The 21,311-nt window shown below is 38.2% G+C and overlaps 1 protein-coding gene across 2 annotated transcripts in view; it reads left to right on the top strand.

Annotated features, from left to right (window-relative positions):
- Positions 1-21,311, top strand: part of PRRG1 (proline rich and Gla domain 1) — a 138,256-nt gene that overhangs the window by 57,199 nt on the left and 59,746 nt on the right. For both annotated transcript variants that reach the window (XM_040633075.1, XM_040633082.1), the window contains exon 2: positions 3,701-3,751. In XM_040633075.1, the coding sequence (XP_040489009.1) occupies positions 3,742-3,751 (10 nt within the window). In that variant the 5' untranslated portion in view covers positions 3,701-3,741. The remainder of the gene's footprint in view (positions 1-3,700; positions 3,752-21,311) is intronic.

Here is a 21,311-nt window from a genome sequence, read left to right as displayed (position 1 = left end):
CCCCCCCCCCCCCCCCCCGCTTGCCTGATTGCTCTGGCTAGGACTTCAGTACTGTATTGGGTAGGAGTGGGGAATGTGGGCATTCTTGGGACTCTAAGACCATTCCTGGTCTTAGAGGAAAAGCATTCAACCTTTCATTATTAAGTATGATGTTAAATGTAGGCTTCTCTTATATGGCCTTTATTATGTTGAGATATATTCCTTGTGTACCCAATTCGTTGAGAGTGTTTTTCTTTTTAAATCATGAATGGATGTTGAATTTTACCAAATGCTTTTTCTACATCTATTGAGGTGATTATATGATTTTTATCTTCTTTTTTTGGAAGAGTTTGAACAGGATTGGCATTAATTCTTCTTTAAATGTTTGGTAGAATTCACCAGGGAAACCAACTTTTCTTTTTTGGGAGGTTTTTGTTTACTGATTCTATCTCCTTACTCATTATTAGTCTGTTCAGATTTTCTATTTCTTCATGATTTAGCCTTGGTGGGTTATATGTTTCTAGGAATATATCAGTTTTTCTAGGTTGTCTAATTTGTTGGTGTGTAACTGTTTGTAGTAGTCGCATTTTCCTTTGTATTTGTGGTATTACTTGTAACGTGTCCTTTTTCATTTCTGATCTTATTTTTTCTTGGCCTAGCTAAAGATTTGTCCATTTTGTTCATCTTTTTAATGAACCAACTCTTTGTTTCGTTAATCTTTTCTATGTTCCTATCTTTTATTTGTGCTCTAATACTTAGTATTTATTTCTTCTACTAACTTTGGGCTTGTTCCCCCCCCCCCCTTGGAAGTTCACTGCTATAAACTTCCCTCTTAGAACTGCTTTTCCTGCATCCCATTGGTTTTCTTATGTTGTGTTTCTATTTTTTTATGTCTCAAGATTTTTTATTTTCCTTTTGTTTTCTTCTTTGGTCCATTGGTTGGTCAGGAGTATGTTTTTTTAACTCCTATGTATTTGAGAATTTTTCAGCTTTCTTCCTATTTTTGATTTCTAGTTTCATACCACTGTGGTTGTAAAAGGTAGATTATGTTTTCTTTAATTTGTTGAGACTTGTGGCCTGCCATATGATCTATCATAGAAAACAGTCCATGTGTACTTGAGAAAAATATGTATTCAACTGTTAGATGGAATGTTCTGTTTATGTCTGTTTAGTCCCTTTGGTCTTTAGTGTTGTTTAAATCTGTTTCCTGATTGATTCTCTGTATGATCTATTGATCATTGAGAGTGGATATTAAAGTCCCCAAATATTATTGTATTGCTCTTTATTTCTCCTTCTAGTTGTGTTAGCATTTGCTTTATGTATTTACATATTTCAATGTTGGGTGAATAAATATTTACAGTTGTTATATCTTTTTAATGAACTGACCCTTTTTCATTATATAAGGACCTTCTTTGTCTCTTGTGATCATTTTTAGTTTAAAATCTGTCTTGTCTGATAAGTACAGCTATCCCTATTTCCTTTTGGTTACCATTTGCTTGCAGTATCTGTTTCTATCTCATCACTTCATTTTATATGTGTCCTTAAAGCTAAAGTGAGTCTCTCGTAGACAGTATATCATTGGGATCCTGTTGTTTATCCATTCAGCCATTCTGTTTTAGCTCTAAGATTTCTGATTTTGATGGTTTCTCTTTCTTTGTTGCACCTCTCATTTTGTTTTCCTAATTTCATTTAGCTGTCTGTGTGTTCTTATAGTTTACTAAAGTTCTTTAAGAGGATTATTCTGAATTCTTTTTCAGACAATGACCTTTGTTAGGGTCACTTATTGAAGCTTTATTAGTTTCCTTTGGTGGTGTCATGTTTACCTGTTCATGATTCTTGATTCTTCACATTGGTGTCTCTGCATTTGCTTAAGCAATCTCCTCTTTCAACTTTACAGGTTCACTTTAGCAGGGAAAGACCTTCACCAGCTACTATAGCTTGGGGCTACTGGACAGGTCATCTGGTAGCCTCTGTGGGAAGGCAGAGCTTGCTGTTGGGGTCTCTAGTTGGGTGAGGCCATTGTCCATGCTCTGAGTTTGGGAGGATGCTGCTGCCTGGGCTCCACAGTTGGGTGGGCCTGGTGACTGGGCTCTGTGTTCAAGCAGGATCAGTGGGCAACCATCTCCTTGTTTGGGTGGGGCTATTGATTGTGCTCTGCAGTCAGGTGGGGCCATTAGCTGGGCTCTGCAATCACCTTTGGTTGTGTCAAAGTCCCAGGCTCTGTTCCCTGGCAGGGTGGTGCCACTGGTTGAACTCCTTGATTGGACAGAGCTACGGGCTGGGCTCTGCAATCATCCCTGGTTGTATGGGGTCTCAGATTGTGCCCCACAGCCAGGTGGTGCCATTGGCTGAAATCTGTGTTTACACAGGGCCCACAGTTTGTGCCCTGAAGTTGAGTGGGGCTGCATGCTCATCTTCCTGATCATGTAAGCCATGGGCTGTGCTCACCTGGTTGGCAAGGTCATTGGCTAGACTTCCTTGTCTGGTGGGATCATAGGCAATTCTCCTTGATTGGGTGGGGTTACCGGCTTGGTTTCCTGTCTGGGCACGGCTGCAGGCTATGTTCAGCAATTGGGTAGGGCCAGTAGTCTGGGCTCCTCTCCTTATCAGTGTTGTAGGCTGAGCTCCATGGCTCTGTTTTCCCACTGTAGAAACCATAGTCCCTGGAAGGAGGTGGTGGGGGGAAGCCCTCTCTATGTGGCACTGTAGGGGAAGGGCAGTGGGGTCAGAGTGTGTCCAGTCCTCTTACCCTTCTAATGTCAGGTTATTACAGTGATGTTTTTTCTATGGATAGTTGCCAGTTGGTCTTTTTGTGAGGGGGACTGTAGTTGGGAATGACCAGTATGGCCATCCTGATGATACCATTCTCCCCTATGTGCTTAACTTCAAGTAGGTTATACATTCCTTAATGGACAGATAGATTATGTCTTACAGTTTTGCCTCTGGTGCTTAGCTCCATGTTGGGAATGTGGCAGGTGAATAATAAATGTGTGGTAATTCTATGATTGAACCCTGTAAAAAAATGAAGCATTATGATATGAATTAGCTTCAGTGTATATATTGTATATATTTTCATCTTTAAAAGCAGAATTGCTGTTCCTCCACACATACCTGCATTTTGGATTATGTGGTTTTTTTTTTCCTACAAAATTTCCATTCTCAGTAATTCATGGTTATTGATTCATACTGTTTATTGGTAATAGCTCTGTGGGCTGCTTTGCTTCAGGGGTAATTTAATTAGGGGTACTGCTGTTTGACACCATTCAGGAAAATGTTACACTGTAGAGGGTATTGGATTTGTCACAGAATGACACTGAAGAGAAGCCAGGGATAGGCAAACTAATAACATACCAGCTTGGTTATTAAAATTGGACCTTTTGGCATTTTTGTCCAACATTTTTTGTTTATATCACTGCTTTCCTAAGAAATAAGTGTGTGACCAATTGCATGACTTTTATTTGGCAAGGGCAGAAACTAATGCTAGATAAACAAGGACATAGTAACTTGATACAGATGGAATCCCTGCTTTCAAAATGCTGTGTTTCTGTTCCTGAAGTTAGATCTCTATTTGTGATGAAGAATACATTGTGTAAGGGGGCAAAATTGGAAGGCACTGAAATGAAATGCTCGTGTTGACCACATCAGCTTTAATGGAACTTACTTGATGTAGTGACTCAGCCCCTGTGAATCTGACTGTGTGTATGTACTGTGTTTTATACAGGGAATCATCATCCAGGGACCTGCCAGAGACCACAAGAAAACATGGGGAGGAGTAAGTTTCTCTTTGCTTTTTAATAATTCATACTTTCTCCATATTAATCTGTGTATCCAGGAAATTAAATTTGCAACTCGGAGTTTTTTGTGGACATCTAAATTGTATTTCTGGTTAGTGTTAGGAAGTTTTTGTCTGAAGCGGGGCAGTTCAGACAAGGACCAACGGACCACATGCTGCTCATTGGCTAGGGTCTTTTGTTTTCCTTCCTTTTGTTCTTTTCTGAACATCTCCCAGGACAGGCAGAGAAGGCTCAAACTTGATATATATAGACCTGTCTTAATCCCAGCTTCTTTACAACTCTTAGCAAAGTTACCCATATGCTTCCAATGGTTTCTAAGCCTTGTCGATAATGACATAAACAAAGAAGTATGATTCTGCTGGGCAACCAGTGACAGTATTAAAAAATTCATCTGTGAGGTTGATTTATAAATGGTTTTGATTTCCCCTAAAATGTTAAAGCCTGGCATTAAGAACCATTAGATAAATTCCTTTGATTTTTTTTCCTTTCTCATGTGGCTGTTTATGGGCAGTAGACAACAGACAAATTCAAGGTCATTTTGTTGTTAATATTAACCAGCCACCAGTGACTCCATAAATAATCCTAATCGACATAGACCATAAAACCAGATGCATAAAGGATCTCAGAGGGAGACTTAGTGTTGTGTAGTATAATGAGTATTGGTCATAATTAGAGGCCTGAATTCAAATTCTACTTCTACCTTGATCATATCCTCGAGTTCCCCTACATTTGCTTGTCTGTCTCTCAAGTGGGATTTATACATTCTGCACTTCTAGCCTCAGAAAGTTGTGATTGGCATAATATAATGATACATATAAAAGTGTGTTAAGAACTCTAAAGTATATAGAAGAGAGCAGTGAAATCTGCTCATTGCTGTCCTTATTGAATAAGTGTATTTTTGTTGGTATTCTGTCTTTTTTAAAAAGGTTTATTTATTAGAGAGAGTGTGCGCACAAGCAGGAGGAGGGGCAGAGGGAAAGGGAGAGAGAGAAGCCTAAGCAGACTCTGCACTGAATGCAGATCTTGATGCGGGGCTCGATCCGTGACCCTGAGATCACAACCTGAGCTGAAATCAAGAGTCAGCCGCTTAACTGATTGAGCCACCCAGGCACCCCCATTGGTTTTGTCTTTTAACAGTTAAAATGAAGTTATTTGATCATACGCTTGTGTAGGCAGCAGGGCCGGGATCAGCGTTGCACAAGGGACAAAGAGTACCCTCCTTATGTTTTATGCTCCAGGCACTTCGCTTGCCACACCTTAGTATGGACCCAGGTAGGCAGCACCAGGGATTATGGATCAATCATGGAAAATTTCTTCCTGAACCTTACTGAGTCAGATTTTGCCTGTTTTCTCCAGTGATTTCCTGGGGGATTGATTAGCCCTAGGGATTCTGTTTCTTTCCCAGCCTGCACAAAATACACCAGTCTCCTGATAGTTTAGGAATGTAAAAAACCTGAGTAAATTTGAAAAGAACTGGTGAAAGTTCTGGGACTAATCCATGCCATGTCCTAACTCCAAATCAGCTATCCAGAGTAACTCACTGTGGCTTGGTCCTCACCTAATCTCAAGCTTCAGGTGGATTTGGAGAATGTTTGAATTGTTGGGTTTCATCATGACCATACGGAGAAGCTGCACTGAGACAGAGCAACACATTCCTTGTTGTTTCCTTTCTTCATTTTCAGAATGATCATCAGGTCATTAGCAAGGAGATCATTAGGAGCTAAAAGGTGCTTCAGCCAATCTTTGTTTAAATGGTCGGGCAACTAAAAGGAGTTCTTGCTAAAGGATAGGACAGGGATGGGCATATTTCCAATCTGGAGGTGAGATAAGGGAAGTGCTCCAAACAATGCTGCTTTACAAACACATGGAAGCTTATAATAGAATTTTGAGTGTTTGTGTTGACCACTTTAAAAGCATCTTAACATCCTGAATCTCGAAGACTCTATCCTTCACTCTCTAAGCTTTACTTAGCTTGCCTGATTTCACTTGCTAATTGCTGTCACTGTTAGTGGGGGGGAAAAAGGATGCTACTGTGTGGTAATTTTTTTCTCTTCTGGCAACGTACAATGGAGGTTTTTTACTGGATTTGGCAAAGATTCTCACAAACATAGTTCAATGTGTCATACAAAGGGACAGCAGAGGAAAATATCACAGAGACATGGCACTAGCCTCATTAATGAGGAGGCATGAAAACAACACAGCTGGAAAACCATACAGTGGAGGTGATAAGTTAATATTGGTGTGAATTTTTTTTAGTTTTCTTTGATACTGGATAAGAAATAATTTATTAATATGTGTTAGATGAATCATTCTTTTATGTGACATGAAAAAAAGTGAGAGCCAAGTCTTAAAAATGGTGGTGGGAGGAGGAGAACATACTTACGTATTTAATTTTTTATTAGGCCGCCATCAGTGTCCATTTTATGAGTCATTGAAATCCCATTTACTACACATATATGAGTTCTGTGCTACAGCTTTGTATTGGGACTTTTAAGAGTGTATAATTATTTTGATATCAACAAGTACCTGTGGAACACTTCGTAACTCACAGATATTTCTCGTACATTATCTTATTTGAGTTGTAAGAGAACCTTATGATGTAAATAGGGATATTATTTTTATTTTATGTATTATAAAACTGTGAAGGTAACGAGAGAAAGTCTTATCTAAACTCCACAGCCTATAAAATGGAGAGCCATAATGCAAATCTATGTTTCCTTATGTCCTATGCAGTTTTTCTCTTCTTCCAGTAGACCGTGTTCTGAATACCCTAGTCATTAGTAGTGTATAAAGTCAATTAAAAACTTAGGAGCTATCTGTTGATTTGATAGGTATGGAAGAAAATATTTTCTCAGATCTATGATGATCATATATTCCATGGGGGACTGGACAGATGGGCAAAGAGAATTGGCTCGCTGTTTATCACCATTTATGATAACAGCTAAAACACATGTATCAGATAGTGGAGTGCCTCAAATATCAAAGTCTTCTGAGCAGTGGGGGACACAACCCACAGTGCAAGGTGCCTAAAGTAAGGGGTCTAAAACACCACTTACCTGGTGAAAGCCCCCCTTCCTGATCAATAGGTTTTTGTCTTTGTGGTTTTTCTTAACAGGAATAATATAATACATTGTGGAACACCAGAGTAGTAGGAGACAACAAGGGGAGATGCTGTTACAAAAAGGAATATCATGTATAAATAAAATCATATATAAGATTTCACTGGAGAATGAACATTTTCACAAAGAGAAAGTGGGGATTTCATAAATGTGTATGTATAGGCCCACAAAATGTTATGTACATAATGCTAGAGTATCTTTATCACCTTCAGATGGAAATTAAAACTATTCTATGTTTTCATCCCCCCACCCCCTGAACAACTGGTATATTCATGACAAAATGACAAAAGTCTCAATATTCCACAAAGCAATTCCTTGGGATTTTTCTTGCTAAAAATTTTGGGAGTTATTGTTTTGTTACAATGTTTTTTTTTTTTTTTTTAAGATTTATTTTAGAGAGAGAGAGCACAGGGTGGGGAGGGACAGAGGGAGAAGGGAGAGAGAATCCAAGCAGACTCCCTTCTGAGTGTAGAGCCCAGTGCAGGGCTTGATCCTGCAACCCTGAGATCATGACCTGAGCTGAAATCAAGAGTTGGTCACCCAGCTGAGCCACTCAAGCACCCCTGTTTTGCTATGATGCTTGAGTAGAATTGGATTTTTAAGTCATACTTATTTTCCATGTGAATTTCTTTTATATCAGAACATACTTCTCTTAGTGTATGTTCTAAGTGCTAGAGCAGCATTTCATGATATTTCTTAGCCTAAGATACAGTTATTGATTGTGAATTTCACTGTCTTAAGAACAGAGCTTCTGGAAGAAATTCATTGTGTTGTCTCAGTAATAGCTACAAGATGCTCCTATACCTGCTTTACAAAATGGGAATAATATTTAGCCATGAATCTGCAGAAGGATTAATTTTGCTTCATTGTATAGAAAACAATATTAGGAATAGCTGAATGATGGCAAGCAAACGGGGCTTATTTGTGGAGAATAATTAAAATAATGTAGCTTAGCATTTTTTGTTTCTCCTCTTCCAGTATTTAGTCTTTAGAAATTTACCTAGCCTAGAAGAAAATCCTGGGTCTCTAAGATCTAAATCTGGAAAGTGAGCTTCTGTCTTCATTTTCTATACCTAATGGAGACTTAATGGCCTTGATGTTCTCGTATCCACGAATATATAAAAAAACGGCAGTGTGCCGGTTACACTCTGTTTTTTATTAAAACGTAGCAGCATAATTTCTTTGGGTCACTGGATGTACTTGGCTCCTTTAGTCCAAGAAACACAAACATGTTACCCCGCTTATCAAGACTTAGTGGAAGGAAAGATGGTTTAGAGCTACCACGGTAAATCTCTAAGCTCTTTGATTCACCTCTGAAATACTGCTCAGTTGAGGCCAATCCTAAACTTTAACTCTGAGCATACAGCTCTGTATTTTCAAACAGGGAATGAACATTCAAACTGACAAGCCTTGTAAAGTGACTTTCTCTTATGTAGTGTCTAATTTTATTTGACAGCTCCCTGGTTTATAGTTCAAGTAAAGGCACACATTTAAAGCCAATTAATTATTTCATTTTCTGGCCTGTATTAAATTTCAGAGTCTCTTTATTACTGTAGCATATTCATGCCTCTGCAGTTTAGATGATGTCACCAGTTTATCGTAAACCCTTATCTTCATAATTTTATAACAGTAATACAAATCTGCTTGGAGTTGACAGCAGCCATTATTTTTTCCTGGCAAGTCTCTTCCACTAGGAAAATGAGGTAACTATTTAAGGGTCAAGCTACTTTAAAAGAATAAAACAAGCTCATTATAGTGCTTGATGCTTTTTGTCTTTGCTGCAGTCCTCTCTGCCTTTTACCTATTTAACAAGAAAATAACCTTTGGTACATAAGTTAGGTTTGCATTGTTGACATTTTTTTTTCATTTGAGGCAAAATTCACGTAACGTAGAATTCACATGTTAACGTGTACAATTCAGTGACAGTAATTTACAATGTTATGCAACTACCTATTTCCAAAAATGTTCATCACCTCCAGAGGAGACCCCAGACACATTAAGCAGTCAGTCTCCATTCCTCTCCCTAGGCCCTGGCAACCTGTAATCTGCTTTCTTTCTCTATGGATTTACCTATTCTGGATATTTCATATGAATGGAATAATACAACATAAGACCTTTTGTGTCTGGCTTTTTTTTTCTTTTTGGGGGGGTTTATCCATGTTGTATTAGTATTAGTACCTTATCCCTTTTATGGCTGAATAATATCCCATTGTATAAATATACCACATTTTGATTATCTGTTCATCAGTTGATGGGCATTTGGGTTGTTTCCACCTTTTGGCTATTGTAAGTAATGCTGCTACGAACATTGTTGTCCAAGTTTTTGTTTGAATATCTATTTTCAGTTCTTTGAGATGTGTATGTAGGAATGACCGTTGACATTTTCGGCTGGATAATTCTTTGTATGGGGGGGGGCGTGCTGTCCTGTGTGTTCTAAGATGTTGAGCAACATCGTTGGCCTCTTCACACTAAATGCCAGTGGTTCCTTCCTCTCCAAGTTGTGACAACCAAAAAATGTATCCAGACATTGCTAAATGTTCCCTAGGGGTGTAAAATTGCCCTGGGCTGAGAACCACTGATTTAGAATAAAGGAAAGTAAATCTTTAGAGACAAGCCATAATACACATTTTACGATGTTTTTCAAAGAAGTAATTTGAGTCTAAAGGAGAGCATTATATGGTTCTGGAAACCAGGGTATAGCCCTGGTTCCATAATCAAGCTGTTGTGTCCTTGGGTAAGTCACTTAACCTCTGGATTTCAGTTTTCTTGTCAATAAAATGAAGGGATTGAGATGGATCGGTGGTTTCCATTGTGCTCAGTAAAACCCTAGGTTTTCTTTCTTTTTTTTTTTTTTAAACATTTTATTTATTTATTCGACAGAGACAGAGACAGCCAGCAAGAGAGGGAACACAAGCAGGGGGAGTGGGAGAGGAAGAAGCAGGCTCCCAGCAGAGGAGCCTGATGTGGGGCTCGATCCCATAACGCCAGGATCATGCCCTGAGCCGAAGGCAGACGCTTAACCGCTGTGCCACCCAGGCGCCCCAACCCTAGGTTTTCTAAAGGGATCCCTGAGGAGCCACCATGAGGGAAAGGAAGAAAACAAAGTATTCCTGGTAATTAGCACCTCCCCTTGAGGCAAAGCAAGCAAAAGGTTGCATTCTGCTATCATTCCTAGAGAAGATTCACATATAAACAATATTAATTCCACCAGTAAAAAGTCATTTCTAAAGTCCGTGTGCTAATTTACAAAGGCGCTAATTTGTCAGACTCCATTTCCTAAATCCATTATGCTCTGCTGTTGTTGGCAGGAGAAAAAGGTAGCTGAGTGCTCTCTTTTGAATCCTGTCTGAGTAGCCACCTCTGGAATGTGGCTTTTTGATTAACTGTAGAACATGTTCTGTTAGGACAATTATCCACTCCTAGAGTCTAGATTACAGCTAACTATTACATAGGTAATATCGTACTGTCTATGTTGACAAGTTGTAAAGCATTAGCTAGAACATAGAGCTAGGTATTTAAAACCATATTTTGTATTTGGTGAGTTCTGTCTACCTGCCTTTTTTCCCATTAAATGGCCATTATCAGTTATAGTTATTTCCGTATTCTTCCATATGGGAAAGAACTATAATCAGTGTAGATACGATCCATAAACTAAAAAGAAATGTTCATGGTTCTAAGAATTGTAACCACTAAGACAAATGATACTCTTGCTGATACAGTCGAGGCACTAGTGACGAGAAATATCCATCTATGGAATTCTTCTGTTTTGATGATTCTACCTGACTGTGTGCTTAATTTTGTATAAATTAGACCATTTGCTAATTCTCTGTTTCCTGTGGGTAATGTGCACCCCCTCACCCATAAATATCATGTATTAAGAGTATCCTACCTTTAAATCAATTCTTATGATCGCTCGTAACTTGATTGCTGCCATCTACCATCTCATGAAAAATTCTTTAATAAGGAGTTATGAATGTAAAATTCCTTCAAAAGAAAATTTGGCCTTCTACCTTTTTTTATGAGATAATCTACTAGACCATTTCTCTGTATCTCATTATTCCTTATTAAGCATGAAATCATTGGACAAGAGATATCTGAATATACGTTGTAAAATTTGGTTTTAAAGAAAACCATATTGAGTTAGTAAAACTCACTCTTGGGGGAACCATGTTTGTTTTGTTTTTAGAGAATATTGACTTTATAGACATATATTACCTCTGTTGTTTTCTCTCTTATAGAAGTCCATTTCTGGCATTTGCTCTACACTTATTCCTGGAAACCTGCCTGTTACCATCTGGCATTTTGTCACATACCTCTGGAGGCACAAAGATATATAGATATAGATATTTTTAAAGATTTTATTTATTTATGTGACAGAGAGACAGCAAGAGAGGGAACACAGTAGGGGGAGTGGGAGAGGAAGAAGCAGGCTCCCAGCGGAGGAGCCCAATGTGGGACTCGATCCCGGAACGCCGGGATCACGCCCTGAGCCGAAGGCAGACGCTTAACGACTGCGCTACCCAGGCGCCCCAAGATATATATTTTTTAAGTGTTAGGTAGTGATCATAACCACCACATTGTCCTTAAAAAGCAGCTTCAAGATTATTTCTTCTCTCAAACCCTGAGGCTTCCCGCTCTCACTAGCTCAGTCCTGTAACTTCAAATTAATTTTTTAAATATCTGAGTTCTAATATGGGCTTCAGCTCCCTAATTCCCATGAAAACATATATATATACTACATATCATCCTAAGCTGTACATCTGTGACATCTTGATTGGGTATATGAACACTACTATACAACAAAGTTTGAATTAGAACACCTACCCCCTATGAAAAAATTAACTTTTAAGTTCTACAGATAGGTTACAGAGGTGAAATACAATTGGGAAATACTTAATTTTTTTTCCTACCTTATCAAGAAATAGGAAGATGGTCCAAATGGCATTTGCATAATTTTATTTTTTTATTAAATGAAATGTCATTTTGGAATGTGAGTATGTGTTTTTTTAGGAAAGTTATTTCCGTCAGTCTATGATAAGAAATACCTACTTAATACCTTTTTCAGCCAGAAAAAACCTTGAAGGCATTGTATGCGTGACCAGCTGAGTAAATAATAGTATCAAAATGGCTTAGAAGCAAGAAAACAAGGAATTATGAATATGACGTGTTGTAGTTTTAATATAATTCTGAGCACAGGGTTGGGTGGGGAGGGTGTGACTTGTTGATTTTCTCTTGTTATTTATTTATTTGCTGTTGGTTTGGGGGATGGTGGTTGCTTGGCTGGAAAATAGTGTATTCATATTTCAAAAGGATTTGGATAAGATACACTACGCCTACTCAACAAAAATCTTTCCAGTTATAAAACTTCACAGTTACAACTGAGAGGGCCTAAGAAATCATATATAACACCTAAGCTTCACAAATTAGGAGACAGGCCCAGATAAATTAAGCAAGAAAATAAAGAATCATGCAGCCAGTTTAGTGCCAGAGCTGGCACAGGAATCTGCATATTGTGACTATAAATTTAGGACCTTTTCACCATATTATACTCCTCTCTTTTCTTGCAGTTTCACTGGTTTCAATTCAGGGTTGGTGAAAGTGGTGAACAGATATTGGCTTCGAAAAGATTGTTTCAAAAGTCAGTGTTCATGTGACAAACAGGAGGCTCATGTAAGTGGATGGCTTAGCATATTCTGCAGTCTTGTGAGAATTCACAACTACACAAGATATTAGAGATTTATTCAGAAAAGAGAAACAACTTCCTCTTTAGAGTGTGGACCCATTATAGATTCAGTTGTTGCTGTGCCAACATTTACACAACATTTGTCTAGGAACAAACTTTCCATTTGAATAAATACATTTTGCAGATTACTGATGCTTACCTTTTTAGTTAAGTGTTAAAAAAAAGTTTTAAAAAGTATTTTTATGGAAATAGTTCTAAACAGATCATATAATCTACTTCCTTCCTAAACAATGTCCTGAACATCATGGTCCTTTCTTGGTGACTCAGATTCATCATTATAAACATAATCACTGATGCCTACAGCTTTGGGAGTTGTTAGTATGGGGGAAGGGGGAGGTTGAAGCCTATTCCAAATAACCCTCAAAGGGCCTTCTGTCTCTTTTTCCCTTGCGTTCAGATTAGTCAGCTTTCACTTCTTGTTTCTCTTAATGTGTCGAAGTAGTTCTGCCCATCCCTGCACCTTCTACTTTTCAGCTGTAATGTGCAGTGAGGCTTTCAAGTTTCATCGCCAGGCTCGTGGATGAGGGTTGCATAAGTTGATCCTTGATGAATATAAGGGAGCTGTGGCTTCCTTGTAGGTAAAGCATAGGAAAAATTGTAAGACCTTGGTCATCTCTTGTTTCTCAGTTCATGAGACTGGGTTTATTTGAGTGTTTTCTGCATAAATGATATATTACTATCGATATCCACAACGATCATGTAAAATATTGAATAGCTACCTGAACTATCAGATAACCTAAAAATGAATAGAAAATAATTTAATTATTCAGTGTCTTTTGTTGTCGCTACTCCTGATTGTTTTTATATATGTCATTGTATAATTTTCATTTCTTATTCTAGCCTTAAGATCTTCTTTGTGGTCTGTTGTTAAAATTCTAATGATGATGGGCTGTCAGCATACATTTGACCAAACTCGAAGTTAATAAAAGTAAGCATATAAGTTATTGTAAAGGATGCTTCCTTATGATTTTGTCACAAATGTCAGATCCTTATAAATAAGGACCAGAAATAGACCTTAATTTACATTCTGAAGAATTTCTAATATTTTAAAATCTCATATCTCCCAAATATTTATTAATCATCAAAGTATATTGTGGCCACTACACAACATTAGATAATTGAAAGAACCTATGAGATTCTCATAAGGCTTTAGTAGCAGCTGAAGGTATGGTGCAGCAGGAGAAAAATGACTAAGGTGATTTTTAGTCACACAGGACACACTTTGTCTTCTAACTGTGAACCACCGAGATACGTCTAAGATAACCTTGGTTTCAGGGGAGCCAAGGCACAAGTTCACTGAGAATCTTTGATACTCTGCTGGTCATATAGCTGAAAGTAGATTGCACAATAAATTAAGTCAGGTGCACACAGTCTGTACATTTTTTTAAAAATTTTTTATTTATTCGACAGAGAGAGAGACAGCCAACGAGAGAGGGAACACAAGCAGGGGGAGTGGGAGAGGAAGAGGCAGGCTCCCAGCGGAGGAGCCTGACATGGGGCTCGAACCCAGAACGCCAGGATCATGCCCTGAGCTGAAGGCAGACGCTTAACGACTGAGCCACCCAGGCGCCCCTAGTCTATACATTTTCAATAAGCAGTCCAGACAGACTAGTACAGAGTACCTCTAAGGGAGTTTCAGACTTAAAACAGCACTTTATAAAGCTAGTTTGGGACCAAACGCCCAGGCATCCCTAGAATTAAGCATACAGATTCACTGCAAGTTAACCCGATCCTTATTCATTCTATATTTTCTGAGTGTATTTTTATTATCAGTTTGGCAGATCTGTTGTTTTTCCTTTTATGCAATAACTGCCACCATGATGGTGACAAGTCATACTGCTATTTATTGAGCATTCATTCTTTGCCAAGCCCTGAGCAAAGTGTGTTATGTACATTACCTAATTTATAACTATGAGATTGGTGCTGGTATTCCAGTCTTACAGATGAAGAAAGCAAGCTTAGGGTTTTTGCTTTTCTCCCATAGCTGTTTGCTCTAACAACTTTTTCTTACTTTCTAAACGTGAAACTGATGTGCACCACTGAACAAGCTTGGGATACCAGTGAGATCACATTTGTTACTCAACCACAGCCCCTGGTAATACAAGAATGTCTTTCTTCTTTCCCTGACCAACCAAATTTCCCAGGGGGAGTTCAAGAGCTCTGGGGTTGCACATTAGGTCTAGAAGAGTAGGTCTTGACTCTTGCATTGAAGAAAAGATAATGGAATGCTAGATTAATTGTGCAAAGTTCCCATTCTCTGTTACTCTTGATATTCTTGCTACTGTTGCTGGTATGTAGTCTTATATCAAAACCAGGGCACCTAAACCAGGTGTTCTGGCGCCCAGAACAGTTCCAAGTAAACTAAAGGAATCACTACAGCAATTGAATAAGTTGCCCTAGCTGGGCTGGTAGTAATTTCCAGCAGTTCTGGGAAAAGAAAAGGGCACCTTTCTATTCAGCATTTCACTTACTTCTGCCCACCCACTCCATAATACAGTAGGTCTGATTTCCCAGCGTTTCAGCTATTTAGTGACCTTGTTTCAGTTTTTATATTCCTGGTCTCTTCTACAGGCAAGCTCATGGAACCAGAGAGGCTAACTGAGCAAGGGCTAACTTTGTATAATCTACAACTGAGTGATGTGGCTAGGGGAACTACACTGTATTCTTTTCTTGCTACCTGTAACTCTTATGAGGGCTGCAGTAACCCATATGACAGGTTTCAGTAACTTTGAACCTTCAAAAGGATCTTGGTTTCCTTTCTCAGAGAAGGAACTTCCCAGCCCATTTAAGCTTGGAGTGCCAAATAGATTTGGGAGAGCAGTGGCAAGATTCCATCTGTCTCCAGAACCTGTAGGTCGGAGTCTCCCACTTTCTGAGTTTATGGTGTCCTTGATTGTCAGAGTGATGTTTTTCATAGCAGCCATAGGCCAAAAGAAGTACCTAATAATTCCATTTATTAAGTAATTAGGTCCAAACAACTTAATAAGTATTTATATCCTGACAGCTTAGTAGCCATTTGAAAAAAGTAATATACCTAAATTGAAAGAAAGTAATATTTTTATTTCAATCTTAAATAGCCATGCATAGGATGTCTGTTCCTGTTGGGCACTACCCAATTTCTCAAACCTTGGAATCAAATTGGATACTGCCACCTCCATTTCCTGTGCCATGCTGATTTTTCACACAGCATATTTTTTTTTAATCACAACTGAAAATCCAGCTTCACAAAGGAAATGAGTATAGAACTATCTAACGATGAAACCATTAACTACCTCAAGCTGGTAATTTGGCCAACAGATGTTGAGTATCAGTGCATTTCCTTCAAAAATATAAAATGTCTGCACATTCTTCATGAATTTGCTGCAGCACCCTAGTGGGCCCTGGTACACACTTTGGGTACCAGTGTGCTAGTTCCTTGCCAAGTCAAAAAGCATCTGGCTATGCCCTCTTCCCCACGACAGTGTGTGTCTAGCTACTCCACCTCTACATAACTATTAGGGGAAATGAGATGGTTCTTTTAGAACAAAATATATTGCTCCAAAGGGAGCACAAATAGAAGTATTCTACGCATTTCAAAAGATAGTTTCTCTTGCTAAAAAAGAATATTTAAGTGCTGTCTCACTAGAAACTTTGCTGTAAATGTATTTATTTCACAATCATATATTAAGTTTGCAGTGCTACTTCATAATTAAAGGCATAGTCCGTGGGTTCCCAGCTTCTAGTCACTTAGTCTTCAAGTTCCTCCCATTCTGGCTTTTCAGTATTCCGCACTTATTGAATCCTATTCTTACCAAGTTCTTTACGAAAGACAGGTTGGATCAAAATACTAATAATGTATGGACCTCTGCCCTCAGGAAACTTACGGTCTTCAGGGGGAACCAGATAGGCGTACCAAAACTTAAAATACAGTTTAATTAACTGCTGTAATTGGGGTATTCACAAATACTCAGAATCTAGAGCACCTCTGTCTAATGAATTGGGTAGTAGAATCTGGGGAAAGTTTTTAGAGGCTGTTACATCTGAATGGAATAGGAGTTCACTAGGCAGAGTAAATATTAGGTACAAAATTAGAGAGGCATAAAAAAAATGGTGAATGGTAAGATTTGGTTTGACTGAGGGATAAGGTGCATGGTGGGTGTAGTGGCCGAAGAAATCACTCAACAGCCATATCTTTCCCATCTTTTCCCTTCTTTCTATTCCTGTTGCCACTGTTCTAATACATGACCTCATTATTTCTTAATCTGGTCTGTTGTAAGTACCCTTTTACCTGGCCTTTATCCCTCCCTTTTCTCTTCATCCTGCCCCTAAATCTGTTTTATATATACATTTTTTCTAGGTAATGAAGTAGTAATCTAAAATCTTGAGTGTTATCGAATAGTTTGAATATTTTAGCTTAACATTAAGTGCCTCCATGACATGGCTATTGGCCCCCATTTCCAGTTTCATTTTCCATTCCTCCTATTTTGAATCTTATACTCTGACCCTACTGACCAAGCTCACTGTACCCTATTTATGTCCCTTGCTTTTATTCAATTCAAAGCCCTCATTCAATATTTCATTTTCCTAGGATGTCCTTCCTCACCATCTTTGCGTGTCCTGATCCTACCAATCCTTAAAAGGCCAGCCCAAAAAAACTTTTCAGGAGTCCTCCTCCAGGTTACTTTCCCACACCCAAGCATACGTACCCAGTAGAGCTATGCCTGCATTCTGACCTCGAAGAGCATTCACCGTGGTCAGTCTTTATTTAGAGTTCTTTCCGTGTTTATCTTTATTATCTTTTACACTGAAGAACCTTGAGGGCAGAAGCCATTTGCTAGTCATCTTTGTAACCTGTCATGATCTCCCTGTACATAGTCTATATTCAGTAAGTATGTCCTAAGAAAAAGAATTGTGTTCACTTAAAAGAAAAATGTAAATACTTGCAACTTTAAATAGTGGCTACTTCCGTGAAATCAGACCCAGTGTGAGAGAACTGATTAGATAATTGGAGTAGACATTTCTTGGAGGTGATTTTTAATTTGCAGGCCTTATTGTCTGCTGTTTTTCAGCAGATGTTTGTACATGATTGCACTTGGCTAAACATTTTTGGCATTAAAATACCAATTTTAGTATCCTACAATGTATTAAGAAATATATTCTACAACTACATATTTTGTTTATGGCAGTAATTTAGGTAGTTACTTGATTTATTTTTATTCTCTTTTGAAGAGAAGGCTTAGGTGAGAACTATTTATTTTGAAATTATGAAAAAGTAGTTACATTTTTAAAATAAATATACTTATTTCGTGGGTGTGTATATACCAGTCTTAGATTTTAAATATTTTTATTAGTAAGGGTGTTTTCTAATTGAATCTAAAGAAAACAGTTTAGGTTTTTCTTTATTTCCTTAATGAGAGAAGTACATGTTTCACTAACACCTCAGTGTTGAGTTCTCAAAATAAATTTACATCCTCTATACTTGTCATATCATTTACTCTCTGATGCAGGCATGCAAATGATTCCAGATAGCTGTGGGCTGACTCACACCCTTTGATGAGAAGGAAGCAGAGGAAAGTGATCAACTTTAGTTTTAAACATCACTGCCTTAGTTTTTGAACTCCAAATATAAGCCCTTGCATCTTGGGAAGTGCCCACTGTTTTAGGAAAAGATAGTCTGATCTTATCCTATAGGTCCAGGCTGCTACCTTCCCCTTTATTTTGTTTCCACATTGAAAAACTCCTAATTCTGGTATCATCCGTTAGATCTCCAAATTGCTTTGATGAGGACCTGCCACAACTTCCTGTTCCCTAACATATGGCCGACAAAACTAATCTATAACAATATCATTCCTACTGGTCAGAGTCTTTGGGTGGTATCTTTTTTAATTTTTTTAAAATTTTCTGTTAATTTTTTTAAAAATTTATTAATTTTTAAATTTAAATTCAAGTTGGTTGACATATAGTGTAGTATTGGTTTCATGAGTAGAATTTAGTGATTCGTCACTTACATATAACACCCACTCCTCATCCTAAGAAGTGCCCTCCCCCTCCCCTCCTCCCCTCCAGGAGCCCTCAGTTTGTTCTTTATATTTAAGCATCTCTTATGGTTTTCCTCCCTCTCTCTTTTCGTCTTACGTTATTTTTCCTTCCCTTCCCCTATGTTCATCTGTTTTGTTTCTTAAAACCCACATCAGGAGCAAAATCATGATATTTGTCTCTCTCTGACTTATTTTGCTTAGCATAATATCCTCTAGTTCTATCTACGTTGATGTAAATAGCATGATTTCATTCTTTTTGGTGGCTGAGTAATATTCCGTTGTATATATATATACCACCTCTAATTTATCCATTCCTCTGTCGATGGACATCTGGGCTCTTTCCATAGTTTGGCTCTTGTGGACATTACTGCTATAAACATGTGCCCCTTCCAATCCCAATGTTTGTATCCTATGTTTGTATCCTTTCGATAAGTACCGAGTAGTACAATTGCTTGGTCCTAGGGTAACTCTATATTTAACTTCTTGAGGAACTTCCATACTGTTTTCCAGAGTACTAGTTTGCATTCCCACCAACAGTGTAGGAGGGTTCCCCTTTCTCTGCATCCTTGCCAACATTTGTTGTTTCTTGTCTTGTTCATTTTAACCATTCTGACTGGTGTGACATGGTATCTCATTGTGGCTTTCATTTGTATTTCCCTGATGCTAAGTGATATTAAGCATTTTTTCATGTGATTGTGAGCCATTTGTATGTCTTCTTTGGAGAAATCTGTGTTCATGTCTTCTGCCCATTTCTTGACTGGATTTGTTGTTTTTTGGGTGTTGACTTTGTTAAGTTCTTTATAGATTTTGGATACTAGCCCTTTATCTGATAAGACGTTTGCAAATATCTTCCCGATTCTGTAGGTTGTCTTCTGGTTTTGTCCATCGTTTCCTTTGCTGTGCAAAACCTTTTTATCTTGATGAGGTACCAGTAGTTCATTTTTGCTTTTGTTTCCCTTGCCTTCGAAGACATGTCTAGCAAGAAGTTGCTGCGACTGAGGTCAGAGAGGTTGCTGCCTGTTTTCTCACTCCAGGATTTTGATGAATTCCTGTCTCACATTTGGTCTTTCATCCATTTTGAATTTATTTTTGTATGTGGTGTAAGAAAGTGGTCCAGATTCATTCTTCTGCATGTGGCTTTCCAGTTTTCCCAATACCATTTGTTGAAGAGACTGTCTTTTCTCTATTGGATATTCTTTCCTGCTCTGTCAAAGATTAGCTGACCATGGAGCTGAGGGTCCATTTCTGGGTTCTGTATTCTGTTCCATTGACCTAGATGTCTGTTTTTGTGCCAGTACCATACTGTCTTGATGATTACAGCTTTGTAATAGAGCTTGAAGTCCAGGATTGTGATGCCTCCTGCTTTGTTTTTCTTTTCAACATTCCTTTGGCTGTTCGCGGCCTTTCTAATCCCATACAAGTTTTAGGATTATTTGTTCTAGCTCTGAAAAATGGTGTTATTTTGATAGGGATTGCATTGAATGTGTAGATTGCTTCGGGTAGTATAGACACTTAAACAATATTTATTCTTCCAGTCCAGGAGCATGGAATGTTTTTCCATTTCCTTGTGTCTTCTTCAGTTTCTTTCATAAGTGTTCTATACATTTCAGCATACTGATCTTTTCCTCTTTGGTTAGGTCTATTCCTAGGTATCTTATGGTTTTTGGTGTAACTGTAAATGCGATCAATTCCTTGATTTCTCTTTCTGCTGTTTCGTTGTTAGTCTGTAGGAATGCAATTGATTTCTGTGCATTGATTTTATATCCTGCAACTTTGCTGAATTCACGTGTCAGTTCTAGCAGTTTTGGGGCAGTCTTTCGCATTTTGTACAGAGTACTCTTCTGTAAAGAGTGAAAGTTTGACTTCTTCCTTGCCAATTTGGATGCTTTTTATTTCTTTATGTTGTCTGATTGCTGAGGCTAGGACTTCCATTACTGTGTTGACCAACAGTGGTAAGAGTGGGCATCCCTGTCATGTTCCTGACCTTAGGGGATGAGCTCTCACTTTTTCCCCACTGAGGATATCAGCTGTGGGTCTCTCAATATGGCCTTTATGATATTGAGGTATGTTCCTTCTATCCCTCCTTTCTTGGTTTTTATCAAGAAAGGGTGCTATATTTTGTCAAATGCTTTTTCTGCATCTGTTGAGAGATGCAGAACCATCATATGGTTCTTATCCTTTTTATTAATGTGTGTATCACGTTGATTGGTATGCAGATATTGAACCACCCTTGCATCCCAGGGATAGATCCCACTGGATTGTGGTGAATAATTCTTTTAATGTACTGTTGGATCCTGTTGGCTAGTATCTTGGTGAGAATTTTGACATCCATATTCATCAGGGATATTGATCTTTAATTCTCTTTTTTGGTGGGGTCTTTGTCTGGTTTTGGAATCAAGGTAATGCTGGCCTCATAGAATGAGTTTGGAAGTTTTCCTTCCATTTCTCTTTTTTTGGAATAGCTTCAGAACAATAGTTATTCATTCTTCTTTAAATGTTTGGTAGAATTTCCCTGGGAAGCCGTCTGGCCCTGGACACTTGTTTGTTGAGAGATTTTTGATTACTGATTCAGTTTCTTTGTGGGTTATGGGTCTGTTCAGATTTTGTATTCCTGTTTCAGTTTTGGTAGTTTATATGTTTCTAGAAATTTACCCATTTC

Source organism: Ursus maritimus (assembly GCF_017311325.1).
Source record: "Ursus maritimus isolate PB19 chromosome X unlocalized genomic scaffold, ASM1731132v1 scaffold_X1, whole genome shotgun sequence".
NCBI classification, from domain to species: Eukaryota; Metazoa; Chordata; class Mammalia; order Carnivora; family Ursidae; genus Ursus; species Ursus maritimus.
The sequence above is the reverse complement of the archived record's forward strand: the minus strand, read 5'-3'. Positions and strand labels throughout refer to the sequence as shown.